The sequence below is a fragment of the Psammomys obesus genome, unplaced genomic scaffold (genome assembly GCF_907164565.1).
Source record: "Psammomys obesus unplaced genomic scaffold, mPsaObe1.curated_primary_1811, whole genome shotgun sequence".
NCBI lineage: Eukaryota > Metazoa > Chordata > Mammalia > Rodentia > Muridae > Psammomys > Psammomys obesus.
The window spans coordinates 24982992-24998976 of record NW_026596039.1 but is presented as its reverse complement, the minus strand read 5'-3'; the positions used below and the strand labels follow the sequence as shown (position 1 = coordinate 24998976).

Sequence of the window (15985 nt, the reverse complement as noted above, 5' to 3'; positions counted from 1 at the left end):
CTGACAAAATCAACTGAAGGAAGAAATGGTTGATTTGGCCTGGTGGTATGGTCCATCAAGGCAGGAAAGATATGTCATATCACATCCACACTTAAGTAGAGAGGGAAGAATGCATATAGCTGCTTAGCTCCCTTTTCCTGTTTATAACATCAGGCAATGGTGGCATCCACAGTGGGCGAGTCTTCCTGTCATAGTTAGGTTTCTGTTGCTATTAAAAAAACAAAACAAAAAAAAAAAAAAAAAACACCAAAACCAGCTTGGGGAGGAAAGGAGTTATTTGACTTAACATTTCCATTTCACAGTCCACGATTGAGGAAAATCAGGGCAGAAACCTGGAAGAGGATTCCATGAAATGCTTTTACTGGTTTGCTTTCCATGGCTTGCTCATGCTCATTGCTTATGCAGCCAGGACCACATGCCCACAGAAGGTTGGGCCCTTGCACAGCAATCACCAGTCAAGAAAACATCCCACCGACTTGCCCACAGGCCAATTTGATGGAGGCATTGTCTCAACTGCGTTTTCCTCTTCCCAGGTAATCCTTGTGTCAGGCTGACAACTAATGTGCACACAACCTCAATATAATCAACATAGTCCCCCAGAGGCTGGACACCAGGTGATTTTAGGTTCTGTCAAGTTAATAACACCAGCCATCACATAGAAAAGACGGAAAACCCCAAAGGACTCACTGGCTGGGCAACATAGCCTATTTGGAGAAGCTAAGAACAATGGAATGCCCTGTTTTAAAAAAGAAAAAAAAAAAAAGATGGAGAGCACCTGAGGATCCCTGAGGTTGTCCTCTGCCCCCTACACACACAAAGCAGAGGTGTGAAGGAGGATTGAAGACCTCAACCTTGGCCTCCATTTTCAGATAACACAGGTGCTGGTTGAAGCATACAGCTGTCCAGAGTGTATCACTCAACAGCTGAGCCAGACACAAAGTGTAAGCTTGATGGTCAGTGTCACAGACATGCTGTACTGCAGAGGTGAGCTGCTCAGGGTGTCATCCGGACAGTCGAATGAGGCTGGTTAGCATTAGACTGTGTTTATCCATGAATCCCTTTCTGAATGGCCAATGTTCCAAAGCCAAGAGCAGCCCCTGGCTGGTATGCAAACACATGTTTACAAAAAAGTTGTCTTGTATCCCTTGGCTAGATTTAAGCCTGTTTGGGCAGATCCTTGTTATCAGAAATAAAAACAATATCCTGAGCCAGGAGTGTTGGTGCACACCTGTAATCCCAGTACTTAGGGAGGCAGGGACAGGTAGAGCTCTTCGAGTTCAAGGCCAACTTGGTCTACAAAGCAAATCCAGGATAGCCAAGGCTATACAGCGAAATCCTGTCTTGAAAAAAAATATATATATATATGTATGTATATATATATATCCTGACTATAAGAGGGCTGGGATGAAGCTCAGTCAGTATAGCACTTACCTAGCATGCAGGAAGCCCTGTTCATCCCCAGCACCATAAAAACCCATGCATAGTGATTTATGGTACATGCCTATAATCACTGTTTCTCTTCTCTTCCCATTAAGACTCTTCATCTGGGACTGGGAAGATAGCTCAGCAGTCAAGATCTTGCCATGAGTGTGTAAAGACCAGGATGGAGGGCTAAGTGTAGTAGCCTTCCAGCCTGCACACTCAGAGACAAAGGTCCCCAGAGCAAGCTGCCTAGCAAAACTGTCCATATCCATGAGCTCTGGGCTTGACTTGAAAGACCCTGCCTCACTCAATAAGATGGGGGAGAACACTGGAGTATAATTTTACAAAATCAACCTCTAGACTCCATGTACACATTCACAAGTGTGGGGACCCACATACATGTACACACATATTCAAGAACATGCATATACACATATACACACCACACATACACTTTTCATCCCCCTAGACCATCTCCTTGATGCTCTTATGATGCATATATCCGCTTTATCTATTGGCCTTCATGCCACCTAAGACACAAGTAGCTTCTCCCCATCTTACAGAGAAGGAATGTGAGGCATGGGATGCCTGAGCATTCCCATAGAGTAGAGTAGGTATAGAGCCATCACTCAAACCCAGTAAATCTACTACTGGGTGCCATTGTCATGCCTGGAGCATCAGGGAAGCATTTGTCCTCTTCCACCTGCCTCAAACTGCTTGTTGTAGCCCCATAATTCAAACAGCATTTCCAAGGCTTGAGAATGTTCTAGGCTCTTTCCTTGTAAAAGCGTAAAAGTTGCCTGGTGTAGGGGGCATGTGCTTTTAATACCAGTACTTGGAGGCAGAGGCAGGCAGATCTCTGTGAGTTCAAGAACAGCTGGGTGTACAAAGCAAGTTCAGAACAACAGTGCTTATATAATGATACCCTATCTTGAAGAAAAAAAGCCTAAAAATCAGGCCTTACTCTCCTACCAACCTTTCTAATGAGAATGAAAAGCTTTATTTCTGGGAGTGGGGACAAGATGGCTCAATGGGTACAGGCACTTGTCACTAAGACTGATAGCTTGAGTTAGATCCCTAAGACTCAAACAAGGGAAAGGGAGAACTGAGTGCCCAAGTTATCCTCTGGCCTCTACATGTGCACTGTGGCGTGCTTGCATCCATTCACACATAAATACTTTTTAAATTTTACCAGGCGTAGAAGTATGCAGTTATTCTGTGCTGATATCATTAGCATTGTCCCTATTTGGAGCTTCTTTGCAAGAATGCCTCCCACATCCTAGGAGACATTTGTCCAATGTGACATGATCTATGAGGAGAATATGGGGGTGGAAGGGGCTATAGTAGTTCCCCACAGGCTAGGGAAGTGTCAATCCTTCAGAACACTTGGCCACCTCAACCATCTGACATACACATACAGGGCACACAGCCAGCACCAATGCTTGTGTTGAATATTAATACTAACTAGCCAGGGGTAGCAGCATGTCCTGTAATCACAGCACCCAGCAGGGAAGGCAGAAGAATCAGATCAGTAATTTTCAAGGCCAGCCTGGGATACATTAGATGTATTTTTTTTTAACTCCAAAAGTAGAGAATGGGGTGGTGATTGATCCATATGAGCCCCAACAGCTGTATATTACATAGACAGGTAGACGCCATGCACCCTCACAGCCTTTCAGCTACAAGGACAGATGCAAAAATAACTTTCTGGGGCTAGAGAGATGGCTCAGTGGTTAAGGGCGCTGGCTGCTCTTCCAGCAGACCTGAATCCCAGTCAAATCTACAGCTCCTATAGTTCCAGGGCATCTGAGCTTTTCTGGCCTCTAGGAGCACCAGGCATGCACATGGTGCACAGTCACACATTCCTGAAAAATACCCATGCACTTAAACATTAATTTCAAGAGAGAGATCTTGACTCAAAAACACAACAAAAGGTCAGCAAAGCCACCGCATAAAAGAAGCCTGACGGCCAAGGGACATGGGTTCCCATTCAAGCCACTTTCCTCCACCTGTCTGTGGAGGGCAGTGAGGGGTCAGCAAGAGAGTCCAGAAGCTCAGGCTGCTTGGCCTCTGGTTACTGCTGAGGCACTCTCACGAGGGTTCCCACTCAGGACAGCAAAGACAAACTCTGAAATGGTGGTGGTTCTCAAACAATTGATTGGTAGTCACAATCAGATTAAACTCCCAGTGATGACCTCCTGTTATTTACATTTCTTTACAAAGGGTGAGCCATTCACCTTAGTGGATATGGTAACCCGACATTTACCAGGTTGGCCAGGTAAAGCAAAGCTGAGAGTTCCCAATTCTTTGCATTTTTTTTAAGGAATTTACTTTTCTGTGTCTGGGTCTGTGTCATGAGTGCAGGTGCCCTCAGCGGACAGAGGTGTTTGATCCCTTGAAGCTGGAGTTACAGGAAGTTATGAGCCAACAGTGTGGGTGCTGGGATCTGGGGTCTGTGCAATGGCATCTGTCTCCAGCCCCTATTTTTTGTATTTTACTCTAAATCTCAGCTTAGGTTACTTTCCTTATCTCTGCATGCCTGGCTATCCTGCAGATTGGTGACGTAATGTCTGTAGCTAAGGCCATTAAGTTTCCTGCAGCATTCAAGAAGGAGCCCTTATGTAGAACATTCCAGGTTCCATTTAGTCCCCTTATGCTCTTGAGCTCCATGTTCTCTCAATGAACACCAGGTGACAGTAGAGTGCCATGTCTCTGGACTGACCAGTGGGAGGAGTAGGAAGATGCCTCTCATTTGTTGCTGGTAGGTTACCTGACAATGGGGCGCCAACTTCTGTGTTAAGGGTTTTCCTGTACATTGAGGTGCAGGAAAGCATGCATGTATTCAACTCACCACATGCCAGGAAGACTACCCTGCCCCAGATACAGCAACCAATATTGCCGGGCCACAATCTCCCTGGCCTGGGCCTGAGAGCCATTGATTTACATTATTTGTGGAAATACTGGTAGCACCCAATGGTTTTCCCTTTATCTTTGCAAAGTCTGAATCACGAGTCAGTCTTTGTCTCAAGGTGTCTGCTAATTTTTGTCACAGGGAAGTAACAGCCCTTTGGCACTGTCTGTCCTTTGCAAGGCTGATCTGTGTTGTAAGTTGTATCGTGTCTTCACACCTTTTGGTGAAATAATTCATTGTATAAGGGTAGACCATCTCCTCTCTGGGCAGGGCTGACTCTGTGGTAAACACGTAGCCAGAACTTTTCAAACATCTTTGGGTTTTGTTTTGTTTGGGGGAGGGGGTTGTTGCATGTGTCAAAGTGAGAGGACTAGCCAGATAGTGATGGCACACACCTTTAATCCTGAGAGGCAGAGTCATTTGGAACTCTGTGAGTTTGAGGCCAGCCTGGTCTACAGATCGAGTTCCAGGAAGGAAGGAAGGTAGGAAGGAAGAACTACTTTTGTACATGAGCTCTGTCCTTCTACCATGTGGGTCCTGGAGATGGAACACTTGGATTGTCAGGTTTGGAGACAGGCACCTTTACCTACTGAAACACCTTGCTGACCCCAGGCAGGTATTTAGATATGGCAAAAACTGTTAAAAGGGGCTAGCCTTTCTGCTCCACCTCAAAAGCCTCTAATGAGTCTCTCAATGCTCTGAGCCCACTTTCTCCATCAGTTAAGGGATGTGACATCTACAGTGATCCAAGCACACAGCTGGTGTACATTAAACTCCCCCCCTCCTAGAATCAGGCAAACCTACCATGACAGTGCTTCACTGGAGGAGGAGGGTGGGGTTGAGCAGCCACTATGTACACTGATAAAGGGCCCAGTAAATCAGTCTTATCTCTCAGGAGTGAAAGCTTCATCAGCCAGAATCCAGCAAACACACATATACCTTTCACAAGCATGGATTCCTGCAATAAGCAGCAGGGAGCCAGAAACAAACTGTGCATCCACAAAGAACTAACTGAACCCCTTACATCCACACAGTGAGAGATTTGAGTGCTATTAAAAGAAAGTGTTGACTTACTTAGTAGAGTACTTGCCCAGCATGCATGAAACTCTGGATTTTATCCCCAGAACCATTTAAAAGGCATCATAGTGGCATATTCTTGTGATCCCAGCACTCAAGAGAGGGAGGCAGAATGATCAGAAGTTCAAGGTTATCCTCAGCTATGTAGCAAGTTTGAGGCCTGGTTAGGACAGGAATGGGAAAGGGGGGAAGGAAGGGGGATAGAAAGTAACAGAGATATAGAGATGGAGAAAGAGATGAGAGAAGGGAGAGAGAGTGTAGAAGGGCAACATTGGGAGAGAAAAAAGATGTGTAATGCCCTCTCTGGACAACCATAGATAATTGCAGTTTGTGGAAACATAGATGGTGGCAAAGGTAGATGAGGTAAATGGGGAGTCAATGGCAGAGTGCTTGCCCAAGTGAATAGGCCCTGGATTAGATTCCCAGTAATGGGTGAAGGGCAACAAAGAGGGGTAAATTGGAGATACACAGTTCATATGTTGATGACAGGTAATATATTAATAGATGCTGGTGCTTATAGATGATAGGTATGTGAATGAAGGGTGGTATGTGGGGCATGCTCATATTGAAAGAGTTAGTTTATTACTGTGTGTGAGCATGTACATGTGGGCATAGATACATAGATACGTGTATGCCAGAGCACATATATGGAGGTCAGGGGACATCTTTTAGAAGGCAGTTTTCTCCTACCATGCAAATCCCAAGATGTAAACTCTAGTTTCAGCTTGCACGGCAAGCACTTTCACCGAGTTATATCACTGGCCCTGAAAAGGTAATTCTTTAAATCATCTAGTGTGCATCTGTGAATGTACGCCATGAAAGCAGAAGGGGACTATCTGTAGAACCATAGGAAATGACAAGAGAAATGGAAGGAGAGGAAAAGGAAGGGGAAAGACAGATATGAACAATGTACAAATATATTTGTCATTGTGGGACATGTTTTAAATTGCATGTATATGTGCACACAAATGTGTGTGTGCTTGTGCATGTGTGCATTTGTGTGTAGGCGCCTACAGAGACCATAATAGTGCATCAGATACCCAGGTGCTGGAGTTAGAAGTGATTGGAAGCTGCTTAATGTGAGTGCTGGGAACTGAACCCAGGTCCTCTGCAAAAACAGGAAATGCTTTTAACCACTGAGCTATGTCCCTGACCCCAGAAACACATTACTTTTAGCTGGGTGAGGCAGCACACATCTGCAGTCTTGGCAGTGAGGCAGAGGTGGCAGGATCCGTTGAAGGTCACCTTCAACCACACATCAGGTTCCATGGCTAGCCAAACCATGTCGCAAAAAATATATATATACATATTTTAATTTTGTACACTAACTTTTAAAAAAATTAAGCCCTGTTTTTGTACGAAGTATGTCAAAGAATGATTCATTAAGTAAGGACTCTAGAAGCTATTATAGGTAGGAGGAACTTGGTAGCATTTCCTCCAAGTATCCAGCTGCAACCAAACATCAATTTTTTGCCCAAATTTGTCCAGTATAGCTCTGTTCAGCCAAAATAATTATACCAATCAAAGCAGTCTATTTGGACTGATGAGATAGCTCTCAGATAAAACACCTGCCTCCAAGCCTGATGTCCTAGTATAATCCTCAAAATCCATGTGGTGGACATAGAGAAATGACTCTTGCAGTTGTACTCTGACTACCACAGGCAAATGCATGCATACAATCAATAAATGAATGTTTTTAAAAAAGTCAGCTCACTATGGGCTGGTTTCAATGAAGCATAGTATATTGACTTAAGAGTCTAGTGGTTAATAGTACTATCATCTACTGAGCAAACTGGGCACAGCACTTGGCCCCGATTAACTTCTGTTTTCTTAGCTAGAAAGTGGGAGACTGCTCCCTAGTGAGAATTAAGGTGGATAAGAGACTAGGATGCCTGTGGACTGAGCTGGGGGCTCCATTGGAGACCTAGGACAGGGTTCTCTGTCCATGGTGCTGACAGGCTCACCCATCACACCAGCCCCAAGATATTTTATGAATAGGTTTCAGAACCAAACAAGTTCAGAAAACACTTGAGTACTGTATCTCAGCTCTTCCTGCTCCTGCTCTTTCTCCTTTTCCCATGGTCCCCTCCATCACTGGACAACATACAGTATGCTCTGCAGAGATGCAGCTGTGTGTCACTAGCTGGGAGCCGGTTTCCACAGGGAAGGGGTGTACCATTTTCAAGTCTTCCAAGAGGCACAAAAACGGGGGAGGGAGAACTTGGCACCATGAAACACGCCAAGCACTGTTGTGTGTATTAAAAAACTTGAATGTGGCATGTTCCCAAGTTACTTGAGCATAGAACCCAGTATTCTCCACACATCAAAACACCCTCCAGGACACACAGGGAAGCAGATGTACTCTATGAGTATTCCTGGATACACACTGCACTCAGACAGGGATGTGAGGAGGGTGAAGAGGCTCTTTCCTTCTCTCCCATGTCTGTTCTACACTCCCTGTAGGCCCTCTCTAAGCAACTGCCATACCTTGCTGGTGTGTCTCCCTTCACCCCAGAGGACAAGCTTCACAAGGACACAGAGAGGCTGGCTGTCAAGGTCACGATGTTCCTGGAACTTAGCTGAGCCCCTGGTATATAGCACATGCTCAGTAAACAAAACCAAGTGGGACTTGACTCAAGGTAGAGTGTGGATTTGGGGATGTGGATTGGGGTGGGGAGTAAATTTGGCTTCACACTGGGATTGGAGTCAAACTGTCTCCATGCTAGCTGTAGCAGCAGCAGCTCCAAGAAAAAGTACAGAGTTGGGCTGTTAGATGGTTCAGTGTGTGAAGATGCTTGCTGCCAAGCCTGCCACACCAGATTTCAATCCTGAGACTCAAGTGATGGAAAGAGAACTAACTCTTGTAACTTGTCCTCCATATGTGTCACGATGTATGCACACACACAATGTAAAAAAAAAAATTAGAGAAATTCATAGCATCATAAACACAAAACCCCTAAATGTATGCTGTACACAAAAGCTGGTGCCAAATGATACGTTGTTCCCACTGCCACCACCTGTCTTCAAAAATTGAGGTTGTCATTTGTTCTACATGTGTCCACCTGTACAATGGGACAGCAGGCTAGGGACTAAGTAGTGAGTCCCAAGGGAACACATGCCTTTCTTCACCCAAGCACCCAATTAAAGACTGAGGTTGGCCTGGCGCTGGGAGGGAGGCGGAGGTAGAGGCAGGGACACCACAGCCTCAGCACAGATACACTGCCTCAGTAAATTCTCTATTAAATGAGTTACATTAAGTACCTGAGGCCCAAATGAGTAGCTCAGAGCTGGGTTTTAAGCACCAGCTCCTCACCATTGCATTCAGTTCCTCTTTGGGGGAGGTGCAGAGCTTCATGATCACACACGTGGCTTAGATCACCTTCAACAGCTCATGAGAGGATAGCTCTTCCTTCTACAGAGAAAGCCAAATCAAGGACTAGAGAGAGTGACTCACCTTCCCACAGTAACAGCCTGTAAGAAACAGAGGGGAAACATCTTCAGTTTTTCCATCTCCTGGTGGTAACCTCTGGCTTATCTCTGCAAGAACACAGTATCTCCCCTCCATCTCTGGCCTCCAACAATGTCCAAGGTCAGCAGCATTTTGGTAGAAAGAACCAAAAAGGGTTTTAGTTTTTGCTGCTGTTGTTTCTTAAGGAGTTTGAGACAGGATTTCTCTATGTAGCCTTGGTTGTCCTGGAGTCCTTTTATAGACCAGGCTGCCTCTGCTTCCCGAGGTACTAGGATTACAGGTGCGTGCCACCACGCCCAGCAAACCAAAGACTTTAAGCAACATTTCTGCAATCTTTACTAACCTGTGCCTACCACACACAAAATACCACCTCTCCTTTGGAACAGTACCTACCAGATAAGCTAGATCAATACCACTCAGCAAAGCTAGGCAGTGACCACTTGAGATTTCTGACCTACAACTACTGATAAATTTTCCCAAGGGTGGTCATGCCCTGGCGCACCAGCTGCCCAGTGACCCTCACTTTTGACCCTCCCCTTCAGATGAGACAGAACAAACAGACATAAACAGGCACACTCAGGACTCATACTTCCACCCACAACACCCATTAACAAGAAGTCTCCTTACTCCTTGGGATGGTTGGAAGAAACCTACAGTTCATACCTCGCTTTCCCAGACTAGGCTGAAAGTATTCCCTGGCAGAGTCAACAATACAAGGCCCAGGAACAGGCAACATTGAACTGGGGGACTTCACTGGACAGTAACAGCCACCAAGATGCAGCCTGCTCTGCAGGGAATGCAGATATATGGCTAGCTAATAGCCAGAGCTTTGTACAAGAGAAGGGTGGTCATTTTTTTACATCCTCCGTGAGTCAGAAGGCAGAAAGGATCTCTGGGAGCTACACTTTTCCATGGAGATGTTAGCTCCTAGAACCCTTTCCTACCAGCAGCACAAGTTCCTCTGAACCATGGTCAGCAAGGAGCTCCTCAGCAAACAGGCCTCTTTTCTGGAACCTGGTGACAACACTCTGGGCCCAGCAGGGCCATGCCTCATCTGGCACTATCACTTGTAGGCACCAAAGTGGGGACAGCTCAATTTAACCTCTTTCCCTTCATCCCAAACTCAAAACGCAGGCAGTGCTGGGACAATTGAATAGTGCCATTTATTGCCCCCACATCCCTCTTCCACTGCCAGGGCAGGGAACACACAGGACCCCGTCCTCTCAATGAGACCGTGCTGGGAGCAGGAGGCTACTTTTTCACTCCTCTGCTACTGTAAATCCAGGAGGGAGAGGAACGACTTGGGCTAGAAAATCCACAAGGACCCGTGGGGCAGAAAAATTAACGGATGGGAGCAGTCAAAAAAGTATGATTTAAAGAAAATTCTAGAAGGGAAGGAAGACCCTCTCGATGCACAAGGCCTGGATTCCCTCCATTCCTTAGGACACCGTGATCCCACACCTGTAGTGGGGGTTGGCCTCTCCCTTGAGGGTCTCCTGCTGATTGATCTACAGTTCTCTCACACACTGTCTCTGGCTCCCAGGCTGGGAACCTACAGAGTGCTGGTCCGCTGGGAGGTAGGGCAGGTCAGCAGAGAGGCTGTGGGCAGTCCTGAGAACCTGCCCTGATGGCTGCGGGTCCTCTCACACCCGAGACAGCATGGGGCAAGGAAGGAGGGAGACGAAGGCGTTGCTCCTTTCGGTCTGGCTCTCCCTGGGCCTCGTGGTCTTGCTTGCTGGTAGTCCCCACTGAGCCCGAGGGGCCCTGCCCACCCCCCGGGCGTCCCCATCCCTACCGGGCCTCCCCACCCCGACACTCGGCACACCGCCCACCAGCCGACTGGTCCTCGCCATCGTCCTCCTCGCCTGCCCGATAGAAACTCTGTCCGCAGCTGCTGCAGACAGAAGGCGCCCCAACTGCGTGGATCTTCTTGTGTCTCCGCAGCGCAGCTCCCTGCACGAAGCCCTCACCACACTCCACGCAGATGTGTGCAGGCTCCTCGCCACCCACTGCCCCCAACCCATCCCCATGCTGAGCGCGCTGGTGGGCCAACAGCCCGGCCCAGTGACCAAAGCCCTTCCCGCACTCCATGCACACATACGGCTTGGGCGCCGGCGCCCGCCGCGACCTCGGCCCCGCGGCCCGCGGCCCCACCCCGGCCAGGGCTGCAGCCGCTGCAGCGCCATCCCCTGGCGCGCCCACCACAATGATGCCCTCGCCGTCGCCCACTGGGATGGCGATCTCGCCATCTGCAGCCGCTGCCTCCTCAGGTGCCTTGGCGCGCCGCACGCTCGCTGCCAGCACTTTGGCTGCCACACCCGGCCCTGACAGCTCTGGGTGCAATCGCAGGTGGCGCGCCAGGCTCTTAGGCTGGCTGAAACCGCGGCCACAGCGCGGGCACACGAAGGGCTTGAGACCGCTGTGCGAGCGCCGGTGCTTAGCCAGGCTCTTGCTCTGTGTGAAGCTGCGGCCGCAGTCGGGGCAGGTGTAAGGCTTCTCGCCTGTGTGGATGCGCTGATGCTGCATGAGGTTGGAGCTCCAGCTAAAGCGCTTGCCGCACTCAGAGCAGGCATAAGGCTTCTCGCCCGTGTGGATGCGCCTGTGCTGCACCAGGTGTGAGCTCTGCGAGAAGGTCTTGCCGCAGTCGCTACAGGCGTTGGGCCGCTCGCCTGTGTGCGTGCGCTGGTGCCGCGTCAGCTTCGACCAGTGGCTGAAGCTCTTGCCGCACTCGTTGCAAATGTAGGGTGCAGGCGGCCGCGGCCGGGGTGGAGGCCCGGGAGGAGGTGCAGACTGGGGTGGGGATAGCTTGGTCGGGGGCCAGCTGGGGACGTCATCGTCATCCATGATGAGAATGCCCACTGTAAAGCAAGAGGGAAGGAGGAGGCATATCAGAGGTAGCAGGCCGACAGGGACCATCCACATGCAGGCTGCCAATGGATTCCAGGTTACTGAGTAGCACGGGGCAGCTCATCAGGGCCAACGATAGAGGTGCTAGAAGAGGCTCCAGCACAAAAGACACCTGAAACCCAACAGGGATAGGAGGGGCAGGCCTGCATGCTCTGAAGTAATGCTGTCACATTTGGGCAATCCTAACGAAGGGTGGGAAACAGAAAATGAGGGAAACAAGTTGGACAAACAGGATAAGACACCAACTTGGGAGGTATGCTAGCCCTACTATCTGGGCATGCAAGGGCCCACATAAAATTTGCCTCTACTACAAATTAAGTTGCATTGGCGCCTCCACCACCCATCACCACAACCACCACAAAGAAAGGACAACCACCGTGTAGGGACCTTTGTCTGGACAACTAAAAAACAACACCCAACTCTCAGGGTAGCCCAGTCTTTCTACATGTGCCTCCTGGCCAAGCCCAGCTTGTCCTGCTCTTGAGGCATGGGTGCACTCTCCCTGACATCTGCTCTCAAGAGGCCTGCCCACCCCTCAAACTTCCTCAGCCTTCCCATTTCACAGCAGAATCAAGGCCCACAATCACATGCCAGGGCCTCACCAGGTACATCCTGCCAAGAAACTCAGTTAACACCCTGAAGTCTCCTTTCAAAGCCAGGCTCTCATAACCCACTGGAAGCTTTCTTACCCTCTCACCAGCTCTAAGAACCTGTGGGGCTCTGTGCCCTGGCTACACTTTTCCACAGAAGGAATGTTCCAGTACTTCTGGTGAACCAGAAATTAGCAAAGATCTGTAACAGCCAACTGGATCTCCTGAACAATCACATCAATGGTCACTGGCACAACATACCTGCAGCAATTCCTATCTCAGAGTAGCCAGGGAGATTCTCCCAGCCTTAGGACCTTTCAGTCTTCACTCTCCCATCCTCCCAACTTCAGTTGTACTTTCATAAGCTCAACCAGGTCACTCTCCATGCCCAAGGCTGAGACTCACTAGTCTAAGGCAAAGACTATCAGAACCACCCAAGTAAAAAGCAAGTACTAGCACAAAGTGGGCAGAAATACTAGTATGACATTTACTGCTGCACTATTCATCACTAGAGCCAAGAAGTAAAGCCAGCCTAGAAACCCTTCCCCAGAAGAACAGATAAAGAAATGCCATACATATATACAATGTACTTTTATTCAGTAGCAAAGAATGAAATCTACAGGAAAGTAGAAGAAACTGGAGATTATGTTAAGTAAAAGAAGCCAGTGTCCAGCATCTGGCTCCCGCTGTCACAGCCATTGCAGTACACTGAGCTCCAGAGACAAGCGCCAGGGCCAATGGAGGCACTGGGTGACTCTGTGCCTTGCAGACGAAAATCAACTAAACATGAACAAAGGAGATCCTAAGAAGCCTGAGAGGCAAAATGTCTTCATATGCATCTTTGTGCAAACCTGCCAGAAGGAGCACAAAAGAAGTACCCGGATGCTGTAAGCTTCTCAGAGTTCTCCAAGAAGTGCTCAGAAGGGAGGAAGACCATGTCTGCTAAAGTAGACAAGGCAAAGGCTGACAAGACTCGTTATGAAAGAAAAAATGAAAACCTACATCACCCCAAAAGGGGAGAGCAAAAAGTTCAAGGACCCCAATACATCCAAGAGGCCTCCTTCAGCCTTTTTCTGTTCCGAGTAGTGCCCCAAAATCAAAGGAGAGCACCCTGGCTTATCCATTGTTGATGTGAACAAAATAGGAGATATGGAACAACACTGTTGCGGATGACAAGCAACCTAAGAAGGCTGACAAGCTGAAGAAGTATGAAAAGGACACTACTGCCTACAGAGCTAAGGAAAACCCAATGCAGCTAAAAAGGGGATGGTCAAGGCTAAAAAGAGCAAGAAAGACGAAGATGACGAGGAGGATGAAAAGGACGACAAAGAGGAAAAAGGAAGACAAAAATGAAGAGGAGGCTAAGTTGGTTCTTAAGCAATTTTTTTTTTCTTCTCGATAAAGCATTTAATCCCCCTGTACACAATTGAAATGTAAGGCTGTATAAGATGTTTTTAAACTGTACAGTGTTTTTTGTTTTGTTTTGTATAGTTAACACGCTACTGAATGTGTCTTTAGATAGCCCTGTCCTGGTGGTATTTTCAATGGTCACTAACCTTGCCTGGTACAGTCTGGGGGTTGTAAATTGGCATGGAAACTTAAAGCAAGTTGTTGGTGCACAGCACAAATGAGTTATATATGGAGATGGTGGGATTTTTTTCTTTTTTTTATTTTTATTTTTTTAATCTTCAGTTGTCTGTGATGCAGCTTATACGAAGAATACCACTCTGTAATTGCAAAAAATAAACAATAATGTGGCTGTTTTGTTGACATTCTAAATACTTAAGTAAATACAACTTTATTAGGAAACAAAAAACAAAAAAAGCCAGTCTCCAAAACATATCACTTTTCCTCTCATATTAAGGTAAATTTAAGTATGTATGGGTTTGGGGGATGTGGCTCACAGGGTAAAAGCACTTGCTGTGAAAGGAAGAGATCCCAAGTTCAAATCCCTGACAATCACATAAAAGCTAGGCCTGAATCTCCAATGCTGGCCAGTGAGTAGAGACCAGTGGATTCCAGGAGCTCCCTAGCAAGGTAATCTAGCTAACACATGGAGCTTCAGTTTCTGTGAGACCTTGTCTCAAACTACTAGATAAAGTACAATAAAAAAAAAAAAAAATCTGCCTCTGGCCTGCATGCATACATATACATACACACACACACACACACATACACACACATTTTAATACTCAATTTGGGAGAGGAAATTAGAAAGGGGATGCGGTACAGGGGCAGGGAAGAGTTCTAAAAGGGGATGTGGACAGAAAATGAGGGAATAGAATACTTAAGAAAGCAGGAGGGAATATTTAAGAGGGGGAAGGGGACCAGTCCCAACAGCGGTGGAGGAAGTGGGTAAAAACAAAATGCAACAATACATGTGTGTTCAAGTGTCATAATGGGACCAGGGAGATGGCTCAGCAGATAAACGTGCTTGCTCTAAGCCTGACAATCTGAATTCAATCACAATACCCACGTGGTGGAAGGAGAACACCAACTCCCTCAAGCTTTCTTCTGGCTTCCATGTGTATGATAGCATGCTTGCCCCAACACACAGACAAAATACAATCTAAAACATTTACGCTTAAAACTTCAGAGTGCCAGTGTACTGTATGTTTGAACAGTATTTGCAGTCATGACACAGAACTGAATGTTGAAAACAGCAAGACACAGGGACGCAAGGTGACAATTTCGGGAAGAACTGTCTAAGAACTGGAAAAGGCAATAAGCAAGGAGTGCACTGGTCAGGCATGTTCCTTCCTTAGGCTCTGACTTTTTCTAAGTTGTCTAGTTATTCAATTTACTGTGCCTGTTTTGTATATAAGCAGACTTTAAGTGACAGGAGGGCTAATCACTTAAAAGATGGTGTTCCTTTTTAGCAGATGTCTGGGCTCCCCAGGGACAGGCAGTTTTGAAATGCAATGGGGTTTGGAAGTGGTAGTATGGGCATTTACCAGGGGTACTGCAGGATCAGTTTTGGTCAGGTTCTCTCAGACATGCTGACCCAGGAAAAACAGGGCTGGCAACCTTTTCTCCCTTAGTGTAGTCTTCAGAGACAGCTCAGTGGGCACTTGTTACCTTTGCAGAGGACTTAAGTTTGATTCCTAGCACCCACATGGTGGCTTAAAACCATGTAACCCCAGTGCCAAGGGCTCTGACACCCTCTTCTCACCTTCACAGGCACCAGGCAAGCATGTGATATACATGCATGCATTCAGGCAAAACACTTATACCCAAATTAAAATTTTTTAATATTTGAATAGAGGCCATATGGCTCTGCCGGCTTCACAGTATGCTCAAGGCACCTCTGGAACAGTGGACTGGCAGCCCACCTTTGTAGCCCAGTCTTGCCAAAGACAGTCCTGAGATGTCCTGCCCTCTCCCAGAAAGAAAGGCTCCTTGTATCACCTTGAACAATGGACCCTCCTGCTTTCTTCTCTCTGGTAATCTATTCCCTCATTTCCTGTTCATTTGCCCCTCTTAGACATCTTCCCTAACCCTGTCCCCGATCCCCTTTCTAATTTCCTCTCCCGCTTTGAGTATTTAAATGTGTGTATGTATGTATGTATGTATGTATGTATGTATGTATGTATGTATGTATGTATGTAT

At 47.2% G+C, this 15985-nt stretch overlaps 1 protein-coding gene and 1 pseudogene across 15 annotated transcripts in view; one reads left to right on the top strand and one right to left on the bottom strand.

Annotated features, from left to right (window-relative positions):
* Positions 1-10020: 10020 nt before the first annotated feature.
* Positions 10021-15985, bottom strand: part of Znf787 (zinc finger protein 787) — a 21332-nt gene continuing 15367 nt past the window's right edge. For all 15 annotated transcript variants that reach the window (XM_055621892.1, XM_055621898.1, XM_055621886.1 and 12 more), the window contains one exon: positions 10021-11737. In XM_055621892.1, coding sequence (XP_055477867.1) covers positions 10671-11737 — 1067 coding nt within the window. In that variant the 3' untranslated portion in view covers positions 10021-10670. The remainder of the gene's footprint in view (positions 11738-15985) is intronic.
* LOC129687548 (high mobility group protein B1-like) lies at positions 13084-13778 on the top strand (annotated as a pseudogene).